The sequence below is a fragment of the Helianthus annuus genome, chromosome 11, assembly GCF_002127325.2.
Source record: "Helianthus annuus cultivar XRQ/B chromosome 11, HanXRQr2.0-SUNRISE, whole genome shotgun sequence".
In the NCBI taxonomy this organism is placed as follows: Eukaryota; Viridiplantae; Streptophyta; class Magnoliopsida; order Asterales; family Asteraceae; genus Helianthus; species Helianthus annuus.
In genome coordinates, this window is record NC_035443.2 from 155,611,528 (window position 1) to 155,632,614 (window position 21,087).

The 21,087-nt window shown below is 38.2% G+C and overlaps 1 protein-coding gene and 1 long non-coding RNA gene across 17 annotated transcripts; both read left to right on the forward strand.

The window, feature by feature from the left end:
* Window positions 1-957: 957 nt before the first annotated feature.
* Window positions 958-4,925, forward strand: LOC110891187. 15 transcript variants are annotated; one of them, XR_004873068.1, is made up of 8 exons: window positions 958-1,396; window positions 1,529-2,475; window positions 2,848-3,246; window positions 3,347-3,450; window positions 3,530-3,647; window positions 3,975-4,057; window positions 4,163-4,369; window positions 4,505-4,925. It is a non-coding gene; the product is annotated as an uncharacterized LOC110891187 (long non-coding RNA). The 15 variants fall into 15 exon arrangements; XR_004873069.1 differs by having other exon boundaries at window positions 4,200-4,369; XR_004873064.1 differs by having other exon boundaries at window positions 4,212-4,369.
* Window positions 4,926-8,482: 3,557 nt separating this feature from the next.
* Window positions 8,483-13,913, forward strand: LOC110891186. 2 transcript variants are annotated; one of them, XM_022138852.2, is made up of 11 exons: window positions 8,678-8,819; window positions 11,066-11,420; window positions 11,500-11,715; window positions 11,805-11,897; window positions 12,000-12,122; window positions 12,199-12,564; window positions 12,744-12,830; window positions 12,914-13,051; window positions 13,137-13,259; window positions 13,332-13,577; window positions 13,648-13,913. In XM_022138852.2, the coding sequence occupies exons 2-11, from the start codon at window positions 11,070-11,072 to the stop codon at window positions 13,774-13,776; spliced, it is 1,872 nt and encodes a 623-aa protein (XP_021994544.1). In that variant the 5' UTR covers window positions 8,678-8,819; window positions 11,066-11,069; the 3' UTR covers window positions 13,777-13,913. The 2 variants fall into 2 exon arrangements, with proteins under 2 accessions (XP_035836151.1, XP_021994544.1); XM_035980258.1 differs by lacking the exon at window positions 11,066-11,420 and having other exon boundaries at window positions 8,483-8,819.
* Window positions 13,914-21,087: the final 7,174 nt, after the last annotated feature.

Below are 21,087 nucleotides of genomic sequence, written 5' to 3' on the forward strand. Positions count from 1 at the left end.
TGATCTCTGTTACCATTCCCTTTACTTGATTAAATCTATGCTATCATATTACAGCTATCATAATAGAACATGGCATATGGCCGCCACTGCTAAACATCCATGTGATTATTATGTCATTTATTAAACATACATCACATCATGCAAGGAAAAGTCTCGTGGACTTTGTGAGGGACTTTGTTGCAGACCCTTGAAACAATTACAACAGCCGCCCACTAAAAGATCACATGGTCAGGTCCTCAATTGTCAACTTCATATATGCATTACTTATGTATATAGTGTATATACATATGCATTAATTATGTATATACATATAACATGTTCGCCGCCCATTAAATCCAATTCACACAATACGTTCTGACGTGCAACATAGATCAATCAGTTCATCATAACAACCCTCGAGTTCATGCAATCATTATCATTATGTCCCCCTAGTTAATTTACAACATTCTACCCACTACGTGAAAAATGGCCTACGGCCACACTTTTTCCAAAACCGGCCTGCCACACATTTGAATAAATGTGTGGCTAAAGGTCATTTATAATAGTTTAAAACACTTTTAGTCACACATTATATTATTAATGTGACCATCGTATAGCAGGTAAAAACTTTTAGCCACGTTTTTCGAAAAAAATGTGACATTTACTAGCTAGTCTAGCCACAACTTGAAAAGTGTGGCCAAATGCGACCTAACGCCACTGTATTTGTATATTTTTTTAATTTATGTGACGAAAACACATCTTTTCTTGACCTTTAGTCACACTTTCAATAAAAAATGTGACAATCACTGGCCATAGTAGAAAAGTGTGACCAAATGTTACTAACTGTCACAATAGATTTTTAATGATGTGGCTAAAAGATATTACATATCCTGACTTATGAATTTGTGTGACCAAAAAGTAGTGCTTACTAGCCACTTGTAAACTTATATGTGTAGCTAAAAGTTATGAGTGATGATAAACGTGACTATAGGTACTCTATGATCACACTTTCATTAGTTTGTGTGACAGTGTTTGGTTACCCTCAAAATTCACCCCAAAAATTTCAATTCTCTCTGCTAATCTCTCCATCTTTCAGTCAGCCTACTCATACCCATTACTCACTGAGACACGCGTCACTAATCCTCCCTCATATAAAAACCCTAACCCATCTTCCTCACACAAGCCTGGACAGGGAGAGACAGATCTGGAGAAGAATCAGGAGAGAGAGTGATCCGCCCACACTCCGGCAGCAGCCGGCATCGATGACGACTGCGATGATAGGGGTAAACAACAATGAAGACCATCGTCCATTGAGACGATAGTGGTTCCGGCGAATGGTACGGTGGTTATTGGTGGCGCATCGGACCAGATCTCCGGTGACACTAGATAATCCCTGACGAAAGTACTTGGTAATGAGGTACACACTCTTTAACCCGAACTCCGGCTACATTAGATAACCTATATTTTCTGGCCAATGTAAGTGGCTTTCTGTTAATGACAGTGTTACATTTTGATTAATATATTTCTGTTTCTTTTTTCTCCACTCCAGACATGTATTCTTAGAGTTAATCTCAATGTGATGGTTGCAAACATAAAGTAAAGAAACTTCTTCAAATAATTGATGGTATTCTCTTTTTTTTGTCATTTTTTCCTTAAATTATTCTGTACTTTGAAATAATGATATGACGTTATGACTCTTAGGGCTGTTCAAAAAACTCGTAGCTTGTGTCTCGCTCGAAGCTTGCTCAAAAAAAGCTCCGTTGTAAACGAGCCGAGCCCTAGCTAGACACGGCTCAGCTCGTGAGATTTATTATACACACACATGATTTTTAATAGTGTTATATGTATATTGTTCATCATCTGTATCTTCGTTTTTGTTACATCTCCTAAAAGTGCATTATATGGTTGTAAGAGCAAACTTTAGATGAAGCACTTGAAACCGATTGTGAATGAAGCAATCCATGCATTTCCAATAAAAACAACTTAAATATTATGCAATGGCCATGCAGATTCAGAAGTTGAATCATTAACCCAAACTGGTTTTGAACCCAAATCGAACCCGATTAGTTGAACCCGGTATGGACACGAACCATAGGGTTGAAATCTGTTCGTAACCCATACTTTCAAACCAGTCATAACCCTGGTTTCAAACCGGTCAAACCCGATCCCGAACTGGTTTGGACAAAAACCTGATTTGACCATCTTTGACCCAACCTGAACTGGTTTCAACACCAACCAGTTTAGGCTCAGAACTCGATTTCTGCATGACTGCACCTGTAGTCAGAGCGCTCTGTTAACTATGGGGTCACTTTCACTTATTGGCTGTTGTAACCGGACAATATAAAACTAAAAACAGTTGCTATTATTATAGTTATTGAACAAATGCTCTTCCTTGCGAGTTAAATCTTGATTAGTTATTAAGTTATTCCAGCTGAAGTTATGAAGTCCTTGAACATTCCGAAGGGAGTAAGACGTAAGAGCATTAAACACTCATAGGTAACCTCCTTTCACTTTTTTGGGCTTTATTTCATCAAAATTTTGTTCTACTTTTAATTTTTCGGATCATTAATTTATGGATATCAAGTCAAAATGAACTTTGTTTATTACAAGCTGTGGTGTATTATAACACCATGGTTACAGGAACCACGGTGATGTTTTGGAGGCAGTGAATTGCTTTTATCTTGTTAAGTTTTCTCTTTTAGCTTATACCCAACTAGTTTGTGATAGAAAACTAGATCATCACGTAGTACTGACTTTTGAGAACAAAATGTTTTCAGAGAGCATTTGTTTTTGGAAATACCTGATATAACCTGATTTAGGTTGTGCATAACATAAATACATAATCAATCATTTGGTCTCATTTTGTAGGTATTGATTACTTGTCAGTTGCTGCACTCTTTGAGCTAACAACGTAATCAGTAAATTTACTCTGAGTTATGTGGCAATATTAACTCCCTTGACTATCTATTTATTAGCGTTATTTTTTACTCGCGAGCCGAGCACGAGCTTCAAAAAACATGACGAGCCGAGCTCGAGCCCAGTCAAGCTCGGGCTCGACCCGGCTCGTTTACATATCCTAGTTCAAAGTGTCGTACTGTGAGATCTGCCTCTCCGTGATGTGGGTCAGCATCCTCTCTATCATTCTGCCTTGTTTTCGCTGTTCTTTTAATTTAAACGGTCACGAACCGCATTTTTTACATCATCTCTAGCACTGCGAGATCTGCCTCTCTGTGATGTGGGTCAGCATCCTCATGAAACCTAGTGAAGGTGATCTGGTATTCTCAGCCCTTATATTCTAGTTTTCTAGGTTTCTTTTTCTTTTATAATTTCATATTTTTTAATAAATTCCTGAAATATTCTTTTGTAGGTTGGATCTTTTGCTAGAGGATTTTTTCTTCTTCACTCACAGTGCTTAAATTCAAACTACCATGCCAGCAGGCCCAGTCAACGCTGTGATTTTTTTGTTGGGAGGTAATAAGTTTTGTATAATGTATCTATTATACGATCAACAGTACACGAATTAATTTGATTAACGTTTTGCATATCGTAGGAAGAATGGTTAAGAGTCGCTATAGAGGGAGCAGATCGCTAATCGATAGATGATACTGCAACTCCAAGCGACCATTAACAGAGACCTAACACTACCCCGTGAGCTTCCCCCTACATAGGTACAAGTTATTTTCTATCGTAGGTATATATAATAAACATGTTTCGTATTTAATTTTAGCTGTATTTTATTAATATGTAACTTTAAAAAACAAATCAGTTTTTTTTTAATTTTTTTATTAGAGTGAAGAGGTATGGTCCCAAATCATAATTGCACACATGTCATGGGGACCACACCGGTCAGCCGGCCTGTTCGCAGCTTATTCGCAGACTGCTCGCTGCCGGTACGCAGGCCTGTCCGCAGCCGGTGCGCAGGCATGTCCGCAGCCAGTACTCTTGACTGAGAAATTCTTGATCTGAATTTGTTAATGATATTGTTATGTCACCAGAAGTATTTCTTTGCACCATCGGCGATGTGGAGGTCAGTAACACATTTGATCGGAGGGCACGCAATGTTGTAGCTGGAGTTGAGGTGAGATGTGCATTTTGTTTTTACGGGTTAATTACTTTCAAGTTAATTAATTTTATGACATACTTACATGTTATCTTTGACTTTATTCTTTTGACATACTGATAGGTTATCTTTGACTTTATTTTTCTTACATGCTAACAAGTATGACTTTCAGTTGAGAGGTGTTATCTTCCTTTATAAAGAACATACACAATGAGTTCTCTATCCATCAATTCAGTTTGATAAAACATTATCCGAAACAAAATTGGAGGCTGCTACTGTTTCTATTCTTTTAAAGGAGTCGAACTCAACAGTTCACCGTGCTTCTATCATGTCAGTACTACCCTACCTTTGATACTCTTTGTGAATAATTAATGTGTCGATTATGATTTCAAAAAAAAAATATTATCAAAATAATTATATTTTTATGAATACAACACTTTAACACAAACCGGTTCAACTATGAAGCATCCAATAGCATCAGAGGATCGGCAACCCTTCTCATCAAGCAGTGGTGCAGCTTCAACAGGGCTTCTTGTTGCTGGCACAAAATACCGTGGGGAATTCGAAGAAAGATTAAAGAAGTTAATGGAAGAAACAACACAAGTGATGATATCATTCTTTTTATTGACGAGGTTTACACTTTAATTGGGGCTGGAGCAGCAGAAGTTGCTATTGATGCTGCTAATATATTAAAATGAGCCCTTACCATAGGTGAATTGCAGTTAAGCAGTTATATTTTTCATAATTTGGTACTAAACTTTGCTTCATGTTACATATATTCAGTTTGTTTTTTAAAGTTGTGTATCAAAGTTACCAAGGTAATTGTTATTGGAATGGCTGGACTGCTTGATTATTTATTTGTATAACATCATTTTTTTCATGTTTCCATATCATACTAACTAGTTTGTCGAACAACAGCCTTGAGTTTCAGTTCGAAATTATCAGTTTTGAACAGTTTACAATCTATTTTCGTTGGTTTCAGTTCGAGTTTATGAGTTTTTGATTACTGTTACATTGTTTCAACTTGTTTAAATATAGTAAATTATGAGTTTTTTATTACTGTTACATTGTTTCAGTTGTGCTATACCTTGATTGTGAACAGATTTGATTTAAGTAAAACACTAATTAAAGTAGAAAACAAAAGATACAACAATTCTTATTGTTGAAGTACCTCACTGTAAGACAGGGATGCAATTGTAGAGATCACAGAGTTTCTTCTCGAACTTAGGACCCTAACCAACAAATTCTTCAAGATAATGCAGCCTTCTAATTCCGTATGGTGCAGCCTTATTTTCGTAACAGTAGGGTTCGGATGATATATATGGCAGCGAATGATCAATAATATGGCGGGTTATATACACGGGCGGATCTATATACAAAGTTCCCGGTTCACCCGAACCCATTGGGTTTTCAATTTTTTGTAGAGTGGTTATCTAAAAATGGAATTGATTTATAGGATAAAAGAAGTGTTTTGATGACAGATGTTGCACAGGTTTTGAAAATTCATTCTGCACAGATCTGCACGTTCAAACACAAATCAGCAGACCTGTTTTATGTTTATACGCTGCAGAATCAGTTTGTATTAGCTGAATCATCTCAGTACATCCGCCGTTATACACACACATATTTCGGATCCGCACATATATTCGCGCAAGTCTGAAAATGGTGTTCATCTGCAGACTTATACATTTGTAGAATTCCGTTCGTTTATCCGCAGATTCTGGTTCATTTGTTAGAAGCTGTTAATACGAGAACAAATTAAATCAGTTTGCACAGATTATAGTTGGAAGTTGTTTCACGAATCCGCAAGACTGAAGCAAGTCCGAATAATCTGATTTTGGATTATTCGTAAATCAGTGAGTTGATTCATTTGCTGAAAGTTTGACCATTCGCTAAAAGTTAGTTCAGTCGAAACTCAAAAATTCATTCGCTAGGAATTGCGCTAAAACAAGCTGAAAGTTTGTCCATTCGGTCGAGTGTATTGCATATTCAAACTTTATCCGCTGAGTTAGATCTGTAGTATTTGTTCATTCGGAACTGTTTCGTTTGCGCAGAAATATCCATCGCAGAAGTGTTAATTCGCAGAACTTGGTTTATAGTTCATTCGCTGTTTATCCGCTGAAACAGTTTCTTTTCGCTGAGTTCATTCACTGAAAACACTCATTTCTACGCGAACCATTTCTACTCGAACGATTTCGACCCGCACCGTTTCAACTCATACCGTTTCGATCCGAACCGTTTCTATGCGAATCATTTCAACTCGTACCGTTACGACCCGTACCATTTTGACGCGAACCATTTTGACGCCCGTTTCGACGCGAACGGTTTCGACCGTACCGTTTCAAATCGAACCGTTTCGACCCGTACCGTTTTGCCGGGAACCGTTTCGATGCGAACCGTCTTGGTATGCACCGTTTCAACCCGAACCGTTTCAAACCATATTGTTTCCACCCGTACTGTTTTGACTCGAAGCAGGGGTTGTGGGTGTCGGGGTGATGGATTCCAATTCATTTGACAACCAAACACAACAAAAATGGAATTGAGATTTCAATATAGGTCCATTTACAAAATATTATGGATGGGCATATTTTTTCGAGCTCGAACAGGGTACGTGAATTCTTAGAGACGCCTCTGCCGACCGGAACCGAAACTACCGGTACCGAAAATCCTCAAAAGTAGGTATCGGTACGGTACCGATGTTAGAGGGTAAAATGATTGTTAATTACGGTTTTTTAGCTCAATTGTGGCCCATTAGGCCCAATGAAAGTCAAGTAGGTCTAATGATGTCAGCTAGCTTCAATGATAGTTAGTTGGGCTTAATAAAGGTCAATTAGGCCCAATGATGGTCAATTAGACCCAACGATAGTAAACTAGGTTCAATGAATGTCAATTAGAGTTGTTGAGGCACATTGATGGCCAATTAAGCCCAGTGGTGATCAAATAGACCCATTGATGCTCATTTAGGCCAAATGATGGTTAATTACGGTTGTTGAGCTCAATGATGGCCCATTAGGCCCAAAGAAAGTCAACTAGGTCTAATGATTGTCAGCTAGCTTCAATGATAGTTAGTTGGGCTTAATAAAGGTCAATTAGACCTAATGAAGGCCAGTTAGGGTTGTTAAGCTCAATGATGGTCAATTAGATCCAACGATAGTAAACTAGTTTCAATGAAGGTCAATTAGAGTTGTTGAGGCTAGGCCAATTAAGCCCAGTGGTGATCAAATAGACCCATTGATGCTCATTTAGGCTAAATGATGGTTAATTACGGTTGTTGAGCTCAATGATGGCCCATTAGGCCCAATGAAAGTTAACTAGGTCTAATGATTGTCAGCTAGCTTCAATGATAGTTAGTTGGGCTTAATAAAGGTCAATTAGACCTAATGAAGGCCAGTTAGGGTTGTTAAGCTCAATGATGGTCAATTAGACCCAACGATAGTAAACTAGTTTCAATGAAGGTCAATTAGAGTTGTTGAGGCTGGGCCAATTAAGCCCAGTGGTGATCAAATAGACCCATTGATGCTCATTTAGGCCAAATGATGGTTAATTACGGTTGTTGAGCTCAATGATGGCCCATTAGGCCCAATGAAAGTTAACTAGGTCTAATGATTGTCAACTAGCTTCAATGATAGTTAGTTGGGCTTAATAAAGGTCAATTAGACCTAATGAAGGCCAGTTAGGGTTGTTAAGCTCAATGATGGTCAATTAGACCCAACGATAGTAAACTAGTTTCAATGAAGGTCAATTAGAGTTGTTGAGGCTCAGTGATGGCCAATTAAGCCCAGTGGTGATCAAATAGACCCAATGATGCTCAATTAGGCCAAATGATGGTTAATTACAATTTTCGAGGTATAGAATAACCAGCACCGATCGGCATTATACGAGAAGATGAAGAGACAAACAATCGATCAGGTTTAAAATCTAACCGCCGCTCGGTAATTGAGGAAAACCACCGGAGTCGCGTCACCGCCTTCTGGTGTAAAACTCTAACTAGCACCGATCTGCATGCAATCGCAAGCATCGGGACCTCCCGTCTTCTTCGTCCACCCACCTTGATTCGACCTCTGGAGAAAAAACCCTGTACCATGGTTGTCCAATTGCGTGGTTTTCCGCAAGCATCGGGGCCGCCGCCTTGGCTGGCCGGAAGTTTTCCGTCGCCGGTGGCGGAAATCTAACGGTTATTCCTCTGCATCTTTGTTTTATTTAACATTATTCATTTGTGTTTTATAACTAAAAAGACCATTAATGTTTTATTTACTTTAGGTTAAACTTACAAAATCTTTATCACTTTTGCATCTGTAATATAAGTTTTGTTAAAATGTTGAAGATGATGTGAATGGACCTATCCCACCCACCCACATGATTATTATAATTGTTAACTAATAAATTTTTATGAAGAAAAAACGTGAATTAATCATGTTGTAAGTATAATATTGAAAGTCAATTGGATTATTAAAACTCCCTCAATGTTGTAAGTATAATATTGAAAGTCAATTGTATAACTAAAACTCCGTCAAAATTGAAATTTGGCTTTACCATATAGTTTTGATTTTTTTAACATACTATACCCCGCTCTTTGTTCCCGCCCCCAATTCCGCTTTCCCTCCCTCAAATTAACAAAACCCTAGTTTTTTATTCTTCAGCCGCATCACATCCAATCCATCGACTCTATTTTCATCTTCATCTTACTTCTCCATCTGATCATCGCATAGAAGATAGAACCCTACCATCGCAGGCTATCAGACCATTGAATACTACCACGTCAAATCGAACTGGGAACCAGGTTAGTGTTTCTTTGCTCAGAAATGATAAAAGGCTACTCATTTGATTTTGACACGATTATTAAATGCTGGATATCAGAACGTGATGAAGAGCAATAGATACTTATGTAGGTATCGATTATGACATTTTCTTATATATGTACCATTTGTATAGATTTTGAATTTGAAATTTTCAATGATTTGTGGACAATAATCTGTTAAAGGGTACACATGATCAATTGTGCTAGTAGTCTGAGATGCAATAGATACTTATGTAGGTATCGATTTAGCAATTTTCATATTCTGGTATTAACTTACAGTTACCAGCAAGTTTCAGAACCACCCGTAGTGATCATCTGTATATGCATTGTACAATCTGCTCTTTAATCTTTAATCATGATCAATTGTGCTAGTAGTCTGAGATGCTATTCAGGTTACAATACTTGTTTCTAGAGCTAAGCAGTTAATCTCGGCGATATATTGGTGATATATCGCCGATATATCGGTTATCGGACCCTCAATACAATATCGGTTCAAAATCTCAGTTATAATATCGGTAGCGATAATATCGGCGATATATACCGATATATCACCGATATTTTGTCTTTGTAATATCGGTTATCTTGTCGATAATATCTGTTCGCCCATATTTATTTATTATCTTTAAATGTATGCTTCTTACTTGTTGAATCTAGTCTTTAGTTGCTTCAGATAGAGAGATGCCTTGTATTTTTTTAAGGAAGCGACACAAAGAATTAAACTTGGGGACTCCAATTCATAGGATTAAAATTTTGAAATTTCATATTTACCCAGTTTTAAGTTTATAATTTATCGGAAATATACCCATTAACAATCTTTTTCTGAGGAACGGGTTGAGGCTGGTGAGTAAACGGGTCAGAATGATTAAACGCAGCTGACATTCGAGTTCATTATTATGAGGAAAATGAAGAGCGGGTACGCACGTTGCCTGACTGGGACTGTTAGGTCTACCCCAAACTGACCCGAAACCCGTTCTGACCCGGATCCGTTCTGACCCGAACACATTCCGACCCGAACCCGTTTCGACCCGAACCAAAACAACCATTTTTTTATAATTGACCCGTTTTGACCCATGACCCGACCCGACCCGACCCGAACCAACCCGTTTGCTAGGTCTATCGTGAACCTTTGACTGATAAGGTTTGTTTGTTAGAAAAGTGTCTAATAAAGTTTTAAGATATGTTATGTGGTGTTTCTGATATAAATTAATTCTACATTAATCTGTTGCATAGATACTTGATTTTGCGCGTCACTTCCCAGAGCTGAAAAGCATGAAAAGTTGTGATTTGTTTTTTGTTTTTTGACGTTTCATTCTCTTCATACACCAGTCACAGGTTTGTATTTTTTTCTATATAACTTTTGTGTTGGATTTTGAAGCTGATGATTTGATTACTGAAATAAGTATCAGTTTCTAATGCTTGGATAAACTGATCACTTTTACTTTTTTTTCCACAACAGGGTCTTTTTTGGTTGTTTTCTTAATTTATCGAGTAATCAGAGTTTCCAAACACTTGAAAAACCGAGCATCTGATGGTTACAACTTACAACCTCAAATAGCTTAACATGTTCAAACACTATCTCCAACAACCTGATTCATTACATTTATCCTAGTATGATTAGTATCACGTGATTAGCTCTAGTTAACATATCCAAACACCACCCTAAAATGCATCAAGAGAGACCATACTGGATCGTCTCTTGCGGATTCAGATGCAAAACATTAGGAAATACACATAACTTTAGCAATGAAAGTGAAAACATTAATATAGATCCAGTTTTGGTTCTCGGTTCTTTTCATGGTGAAACCCGACTTTGACCTATGGACCGGAACCGACCCTATATTTAGGGTAGTGAATTGGTTCTGTATTTTATGTTTGATCGGTTCTCGGGTCGGGTTGGGTAATGGTCGGGTAGGGTCGGGTTTTACCTTTTTCTCACCCTTGCTTCGTTGTTTGATATTGTTATGTTTTATAAGTTCGCATACTTATTTTAATATGTTCAAAAGCAAAAACCAGCCCACCTAATAGCACTAGGCTGTTCTAAAAATGTTGAAGTGAAAAGGGGTGTAAATTAGTTAATTTGAGATTTCGTTGACAACCCGTTCTAATAAGAACCGTTTAACCCGGTTCCAAACCAGTTTTAAATGGTCCGGTTCCAGTTCTCATTTATGGAAAATTTATTCATTCTCTTTATTGTATATAATAACAACTTTTGTCAAACTCATTTCTAGCATCATGGAAGTTGAAGAAGAAATCATGGAAGTTGAAGAAGAAAGCGATTTCTCGGATAGGGATTTGACAGGTGAATCTGAAAGCGATTTCTCGGATATGGATTTGACAGCACACAAAACAAAAACACCGAAGAGGGGGTTGACCAGGTTACCAAAAATGCGAACAGCATTTACAAACTCGGGTGGAAAAAAACACAAAGTTACATTTGATGAATTGCAGAAGTTTTCTGGGGAATATAGATCAGAATTTTCTAGTTTTTTGGGAGACCTAGTAAGAGAATATGTCGGATTTAGGTTTTTAGCGTGGAAAACAGTGCCAACAGAAGTAAAGGATAAATTGTGGGAGGAAATAACGGTTAATTCTTTTCTCTTAATTATAAATGTATTTTTACATTTTCATGTGACTAACATACAACTTGTATTATATATTGCAGCGTTTTTATGACATTGATGCATGTCGTAGGCGTTTTGTAATGACTCGGCTTGGTGACCTGCTTCGAAATTTTAGAAGAAAAGTGTATGCGGGATACATAGTACCTAACTTAGGTAAACCAAAGAAACTTGCACGAATTCCTAAGAGGTATCGTTCAATGGTGGAGCAAACAGACTGGGACAAGTTTGTAACATACACACAATCAGACGAGTTTAAGGTTTTAATCTTTTATTCTAATGTTCATCATTATTTTATTTTAAATATAATTTTAAACTCTAATGAAATAATTACAAATTTTGTTGTAAGGATGTGTCAAATAAGAGAAAAACAGCACGATCAAAATACGTTTATGAACATCACTTGGGACGAGGAGGGTATGCTTATCTAAGAGACAAACTGGTAACTTCATTTCTTCAATTAAAGTTTTTTTTGTGCTTATAATGATTTTTTGTTTGTATGTCTGATGTGTGTGTCCGTTATTATTGTTGTATATATTACAAGGTACAAAATAACGAACTTTCAGTTGATGAGATCCCCTCTCGTGCTTTAATGTGGAGGAAAGCAAGGGAAAACAAAAACGGAGAATACAAGAATGTTGATGTAAAAGACATAGCTAAAAAAATAGTAAGTTCAACTTTAAACTTTTTTGGTTTATTTTTAATTACTATAATACATGTTTATTTGTTAACAATTTCTACAGATTGACACTGAAACGCAAATTAAAGATGGATCCGTGAACCTTGATCCGGGCACAGATGCACTCACATTAGTATTTGGCAAAGAAAAAGGTGGGTATTTAAAAGGTGTTGGTTATGGAGTGACTTCTAGTAGATATTGGCAGAGTCCTCGAACAAAAGGATCATCAAAAGAACGAATTGCACAACTAGAGTTTCAACTACATAACGAGAGACTTGAGCGTGGGAAAAAAGATGAACAAATTAAGACCCTTTCGATGCAGATGGCAGAAACAAATAACACACTTAATCAAGTTTTAGCTCATCTGGCTGCACAAGGACAAACTTTACAAATATGTTCATTATCTGCAGACAAAATGTCACAAACACAAGTAAGTGACTTATTTTATTAGCAAATTAATACCTTAATAGTTTTCAAATGTTAACCATTGTTAGCTACCATAAATAGCAACCTATTTATATAAATTTACCATGTGCATTACAATTTTAGAAATTTTCCCTGTTTTATCGAATCGTATTATCTGTATTGCTTCCTTGTTACATTTTGTAGGTAAATTCTTTGGATAAACATGATGGATCAAAGCATAAGGCCAATGCTACCGCATCTAAAATAGTGCAAAAAGAAATGGCACCAACGGTAAGTATGATAATTTCATTATTTTTTTTTATAATTTCCCATGTAATTATTGATATTTCATAACACATTTATTTGAATTGTAGGTAAAATCTATGAACAATAGTACTGGATCAAAGGACAATACTAATGTTACCACATCTAACATATCAAGTAAAGTAGTGCAAACAGAAGTCACTTCTCATGCTAACACTTCTAAAATGGTGCAAAAAGAAATGATAACGGTAAGTGTTTGACAATTTCGTATTTTTTATAGTTTTTATGTGTGATTGTTGATTTTCTATAACTTAATTAATTCAATGTTTTTAGGAAAATGTGAAAACTAGAAAAAAAGATGTTTTGTCTACGCAAGAGACTTCACTTCTTGGGACATCATCGCAGTTGGAATCACAAGAAAATATACATAATACACATTCAACAAATGTCCTAGAGGTATGTGTTACGAAATACATATTTATATTGATTTTAACCTTAAGATGTTAATATAAAATATTTTTTTTGTAGATCAAGTGTACTCTATATACTATAAATATGAACAACTGTGTGGCTTATGGTACAATTCATTTGTCAACGGGAAAACAAAGCATTCATGGAGTTCCACTACAAGATAATTGCTATAGAGTTTCTATTGATAAAGTTGTAAAAGAAGCAGCATTTTTACCGGTAGAATCATGTGAGGTCAAAACAGTTGGGGATGCACTAAATACTTTTGTTGCTTGGCCAAAATACCTTGTCAAAACTAGCCAAAAGGTTTGTTCTTTATTAATATATGATTAATTACTCTAGCTATTGATATTTGTTTTCTTGTTTTTTGCTTCAGATACCAAATCTATCAAGCATTCAAACACAAAACTCTACAACTCAAGTCGCTAAAAAGCAAAAGATATGTTTTACAACGCTAGATGGCATCAAAAAACAGGGAGCAAGAAGAACAAGAAAAACACTTTAAACTAGTACTTATTTTATGTTTACAATCATTTCCTTTTGCAACATTTGTAGACAGTTTTTGATTAGAAGTTTAGTTTTTGGTATTATTGTGCACAGATTTTGGTTTATTAATTTTAATATTATTTGGTTTTAGGTTTTCTCATGTTTATTATTGTTTTTTATTATTTGGATATACATGTGTGGCTAAAGGTTAGCCATAAGCCACACTTAAAAGCACAAAAGTTCATGTGGCTTTACATAAACATTAGCCACACCATTGTCATTTTATCTTTTGTGTCACAAAATCATAGTAAACGTTATGTAAAAACAAATTATGTGTGACCAAAGATTAAATAATAGTCACATAGTAAAATTACAAATTTTCATGTGGCTTTACATAATTACTAGTCACATCATCGTCACTTTGTTTATTTTGTCGTGACGAAATGTTAGCAATTGTCATGGGTAAAAAAGATTATGTGTGACCAAAGGTTAGACAATTGTCACATTTAAAATTACAAAATTTCATGTGGCTTTGCTTGATCATTAGTCACACCATCGCCATTGTGTTTATTTTGGTGTGACGAAATATTAGCAAAAGCCATGGGTAAAAAATATTATGTGTGACTAAAGATTACACAATAGCCACACTTAGAAAGAAAAAAAATTTCATGTGGCTTTACATAACTTTTAGCCACACCATCCTTATTTTGATTTTTTTATGTGACAGAATGATAGCATCTGTAATGCACAAAATGAATTTGTGTGGCCAAAGGTTAGATGATAGCCACACATAAAATCATAAAGTTTTATGTGGCATTACATAATCATTAGCCACATTATCCTTACTTTATGTGACGAAATGATAGCAAATGTCATAAGAAAGTAAATTATAAGTGACCAAATGTTAGCCATTGCCACACTTAAAACCACAAAAATTCATGTAGCTTTACATAAACATTAGCCACGCTATCATCACTTTATTACTTTTGTGTGACGGAATAATAACATATGTCATGTGAAAAAAAAATGTGTGACCAAAGGTTAAACAATAGTCACACTTAAAATCACAAAATTTTATGTGTGACTAAAGGTTAGACAATGGTCACATATAAAATTACAAAGTTGTTTTTAGTGTCTAGAAATATTTTTTAGACATAGTTATAGTAAACAGATGTGACTAAATAATAAAACGGTCACACTTACAGTGAGTTCATGTGGCCGTTACAAACATTTAGTCTTACTTAATAAATGGAATGCTTAATTACAACAACTCTTTTTGCCACATTTTTTTTAATTGATGTGGCTAAAACAAACTTTTAAGTGACTATATAATAGAAACAACCACATTTACAATAAATTCATGTAGCTGTTGTTATCCTTTAGCCACACTTATTGTACATAATGTCTGATTTCCAGCAAGAGATAGTGGTACCCTTTAGCCACACTTTAAAGTTGCTACGGCCACTAAACGTGAATGTGGCCGTATGATACCTATGATGACTGGACCTTTGGTCACACTTGAGTTGAAAAAAAAAAGTGTGACAAAAGGCGTATGGTCACTCTTTTTTTGTGTGGCCGTAAGCCCTTTTTGGCGTAGTGACCTAGTCAATCAATATCAAACGGAGCATGATTTCGTATGCATATGAACACAAATCAAGATATAACTACCTCACTTAAAACGTCAGAGAATGCAACCCAAATCGATGATGAGTGTACTAACCGGGGAAGTGTAGAATGTATGCCAGAACGGATGAAGGATAGCTTGAGAGGAGAAGAGGGCAGCCGTCGCTACTTGGAAGAGAAGGGAACAAAGAGTAGGGTTTGTTATTATTATACTTTGAGAGATATGGAAACCATCCACAAGATCGTATGTGTATGCGCACAAACATGTGAGCCGGCCCAACTTGGGTTCGAAGGGTTTTGGGCCAAGAATTATAGAAACCTTACGGTTGGAGTGGGGGTTTTTGACTTACCACATAATTTTTACTCAAACTTATTATTGTTAAATCATAAAAATCAAGTATAACTGATTACGTTTAACAAGCTTAGCATAACATATGATCACATATAACATATAGCGAAACGTGAAACGAAATAATACAAGGTTAAAGGTCACGGGGTTAAATGGCTCAAAGTTCGGGTTATCACATCATCCCCAACTTGTAAGAAATTTCGTCCCGAAATTTGATAAGCAATGCAAGGATGAAAATCAAACTAGACTATATGCAACACCACATACCTGATAATCAAGCATTACACGCAATTACCAAATCATTCAGATAACTACACAGACACTACCTACGTGAACCAAATTGTAGAAACAGAGTTGTGAAATCAGTCGGGTGTCACATCATCCCCAACTTGAAAGGAATTTCGTCCCGAAATTCGCCAGTGATAACAACAGTTGTTTCAACCCTTTGAACCACTGAGGATATTAAAGTTTAGACAGATCCTTACGTTCCTATGTGAACTCCAGTACACGTATTGAGGTCTAACCGATCCTCACAATTGTCATACGGCTTATGCTAGCGAATCCTTGACTCCTTAGTCCGTGTTTTCGATAGGCTCCCTGATAAATAGAATTGTTCCGATGACTTCATATTTCGACCAGGGTATCATAAGGATTTTCATCGGACAACACAGTCTCACATCCATGGTATACATATCATTACGACAGTTATCCCACTCCATCAATTACTCCGAGTTTGTGAGCCATGTCACCGTTTCATCCTAGTAATTCGAATGTTTACTATAGCGTACCGCGCCCTCCTAGGGTGACACTTTCGATTATGACACGTTCGTCCACAACGGACCCCCAGAGTTTCTTAAGCTTATCAGTTTTTCCTAGCAGTTACGCGTTGCCATCAAACAATTTCCGGTCTACCAATCTTCAAGAGTTTTGAGCTCAATTCCTGGTTCTGCGATTAGGTTATCACCCACCTTAATTCAACAAGGAGATTAGCGTTACCGTCCAAGCGATGCCTCAGCCAAGGTTATATGCATACCAATACGGTGACTGCTGCTGTAGAATTCACCCAAAGGTAAGCGTCCTTCCAGTTCTATCACAGTTAACCCTACACATGCTCACAGCATGTCCTCGGGTGCAGGGATGGTTCGTTTACTCTGATCGTTTGCCCCACGGTGATACGAGATGTCCATGCCTCGACGTAAGCCGAGGATATCGTGTATTGCCTGTCATAAATCAGGTTTAGCTCCAATATCAGAAGTAACAGAAGTTGGCACCTTATGTAGTGCTATGGGGGCCTTCTTGCCCGGTTATCCATACGAGACTTAAAATCCTAATATCTCCTATTAAGTCCAGACTACTGGAACATCGGAGTCGGTGTACTTCGCCCAGTATGAGTTCCATACGGTTGCTGTATAGTGGAATCCACATTTGTTCCATAAGATAGCGAATAGCGTCCGCCTTGCCAATAGTTGCTTCTCCATGCCTTGCATGAACCCATCTTGTGAATTCTCTTCCAACAGGTCTTCACTTCGAACAAGGTGAGTCTGGTCAGGTGTGTCAGAGTGGATAACGAACTGTAAGGTCGTGCACGTTCAGGTCTCACGGTCCTAATTATCCAAAAGTTCCATCCAGCGTTCTCATCAACTGATAAAGCTTCTTTCGTGGCCAGGGTACACGGGAGGCCCTTGTGATCGGTCTAAGTAACGCGTTCGGTACCGCCCAAGTAATGCCTCCAAGTGAATCCAAAGGCCACGATTTCTACCACCGGTTGTGTGTCGGGCTGTTCTTCTTCGTAACTCCATTACGTAAGTCGTCACTTCCTTGTGTTGCGTCGGCGTGTATCTGGGACTCCGATTCAAACATGATGATATACCACTGTATTACCCACACCCTCGGGTAAAACGATGCTCCGCGTCCTGCAGAGTTAAGATTCGAAAGTTGGAAAGGCGTCCTCCGGTTCTGTCTTTCGCAATCACATCACTCGGCTGTACCAGAGAGGTCTAAGTTTTGGTGGTTTCCGGAATCCTTACGATTATTCTGCGGTAACATCAAGCGGGACCAGGTAATCGTTGTAGCCTCGGGGAATTCTTCAGTGTCGATCACTTTCCAACCAAAACGGGTCTTAGCGAGATCCACGTGCACCCCTGCTTCATTGATTATATGGCCCACCAAAGACACCTCTCAAATCCAGAAGGTACATTGATCGAGACTTCGTGCGGTATGGCTCCTCCCTCAGGGTTCTTCTAATAAAATGCAAGAATGTCTGCGATGTTCTTCTCTCTTGGGAAAAATTCGGAACGTCATCAAATAACATGGTTGGTTCACATGATACGTAAAGCTGCGGGTGTGATGACCACTCCAAAGGTCATGGGTACAAAGTCGCACGGCTGGATTGCGTCGGACGTGTCGTTTTAATAATCTTTTCCCCCTGGATTTTCATCTGATAAAGTTCGTCCCTTACAACTAGTCGACGGGTCGTCAATATACGGTCATAGCAAACGATTCCTTGTCTGTCGCCTTGATGAGTTCCTGATAATCAGCACACACACCAAAAGGCTTATCCTTCCGGATATATCTGGTCTTTCCAAAGCGAAAACTTGGTCTGACAACTTTCCTTGTCGAACAGTTCTCATAGTGGCTTATACTGCTCTTGCACCCCTCCTGATGCAAGACAGTAAGAGTACGAGTATTCGGAGCTTCCCCTAGTCGTGAGATCAACGAGTTTCTGACTAATAGTTGTGGTGATATGCCTGAAAGTTCTTCGAGTTGCACATTGAGATTAGTCATAGCAATTGATAGATCCTCGTTCCTATCGCCCTTTGTCTGATTATTAGAGTTAGTTGCTACTACAGTGAGGTCATCCTTTCATAGACGCTTTCTGGGCTGTCATTACCGACATGATGCAAATCTTCTCACCACTCCGGTACTTCAATACATAAAGTGACGCTAAATTTCTTCTCACAGGGTGCGTCTGGGTGATTTGTCTAGTTAATGAACCATTACTGACTACTATAACGTAACCACCAAGGATAGTAGGAGTGAGACCGGTGTCGAATGCCTGTCTCTCGTAGGGTCGAGTTTGCGTCCCAACTAACATGTGCGGTCGCAGTTGACTTGCCATCAGCCGGTTCCATAACATGTCTGGTTTTGCGAATCATCAGGGTTAAACGGAATTAGGGCGAAGCGATTTACTACCCATCCAAACCACCATGACGTTATTGTCTTATCGTTGCTCACATCAATTCTCATTTCCTTTCCTTGAGCACCATTGCCGGTGCATTTGTTACAGTCACGCGGGTTTCTCCCGTATTGACATCACTCTCGTGGTTGTGGTCGTTTTTGAATCATCAACGTCCAATACATGCCGAAAGCACCTTCATTTCTATACAGTAGGCTACTATTACAAGTACCTGGTTGTCGCGAATACTGTTGTTCTAAGGTTGGTGCTTGAAGCTGATCGCCACGTTCTTTCACCACAATGTTCCTCTTTTCACACTTCGTGCCGAGTTCCAAGGTGCTACTCGCGGTGCTGGAAGTTACACATTCCACACTAAAATCTGTTATCACTGCCAAAGTTCGGATTGGCTTGTAACAGTTGACTCCCACGAGTCACTGACCAGAGTTAAAACTCAGATTGAAGTCAGTTCACTGGTGTTCATTGCTGGTAATCGGGGTCGTCCAAATGCTGAAGTCGGTAGGATACTACACTCACCCTTTTGTTCGTCATTCCAGCTAGCGATTCGAATTATCCCCAGTGTGTTTCAAGAGTGTTGCAAGGGTGATCGCACTTCGAGATTTAGGGCGTTAGTATGTTAAGTTCAAATGACGATAAATAAGGAGGTAATAACCATTCATTCGACGCTACCACATCCAACTCAGGGACGTTCGTACAAGCACCTAACATCCTACACAGTTTGCTAGGCGCTCTAATGAGTGTTCAGGTAATGTTTGTTGACCTCGAGGTTCGTAAAAGTTCGGTGAGAAGTGAAAAGTTCGTGTACACACTATAAGGGTAAGAATACTTGGTATATTCCGTACCAACTTGATAAACTGCTAAAGCCTCAGCCACGCGAGTGTTGATTAGGTCAGTCAACTCAGCCTGAGTCATGGTGATGTTACCACGTTCGTGTCCTCGTTCACTCATGTCTCTATAGTTGGGAATAAACCGATCTAGAAGTCGAAACGAAATGAGAGTCAAGGGTCATACTGATATTTACGTACTACCAAGTTCACACATAGTAGGGCAGAACCCTCCTCACGATCGATAAGACTCTCTGGGACTTGCATGCACCCCGCGTTATTATTAAGTGTGCACCCATAATAATAAGGCGATTTGCATGTTCATCTCAGAGCCTCTTAGCTTGCGTTCGAAGTTTCCCCCCCGTTCAAACAACACAACAGATGGTATTACAGGTCTATGGTTCGCATGAGTCGATGTGTGGTGTCACGCTATCAAGTCACTATGGTGCTAATTGTTTCAGTTCATATACGTTGAGAGTGTGTGACTGTTAAACAAGTAATGTATAAAGTGAGAGAAAAACGAACCTTGCAATCTGGAGTTGAGTGTCATGATCGATTTTCGAAGTTGTTCGGTTATAGTCTGGTTTTATAAAACGTTTTAAAACCTAGTTCACTATAACCAGTGGCTCTGATACCAACTGTAACACCCCCAAAATTTCACCTACGGAAACTCCGCGAGGCGTGTCACGCATCAGAGTTCGAGCCACCCATCACATTGAACCAATGATAACTATTAAAATAAGTTGCCAACATAATATTAATTCTCAAAAGTTGTGTAGCGGAAGCATGTAATAAGTTGTTTAGTAATTGTTTCGTAATAACGCTTAAAACCAATGTATTAAATGTATTTTAAACCAAGAGCCTCGATCCATGACCACTCCAGCACTCCCAGATAGCAAGCTTCCCAATTCCAAGATACCTCACGACCTGCGAGCATGTAACATGGTTATCAGACAAAGCTGGCGAGTTCACAGTTTTAGAAAAGTTTATTACCCGTTGTGTGTAAAACCGTTCAATAACCACTGCAAGTAATATTGTTAATATCTCATTTCCAAACACGGACGGCTCACGGACTGCCCTTCCCACGTACTCCTATCTAGTACTGGGCCAGACTGGGTCATTAGTTCACCTCCGTCCTCTACAGGCACGGGGTGAGGGTGCCAAACCTAAGTAGCGCTACTAACTAATACCCGATGAGGGACTTACAAAAGATGATAGGTGAGAATATTAACCAATATACCCGTTTTTACCCAAAAGACTTATCCCTCCACGGGATACCCACTGACTGTCCCCAACCACTGGGACGCATGCTCGAATGTAGTGAACTCACCTTAGTGTGCT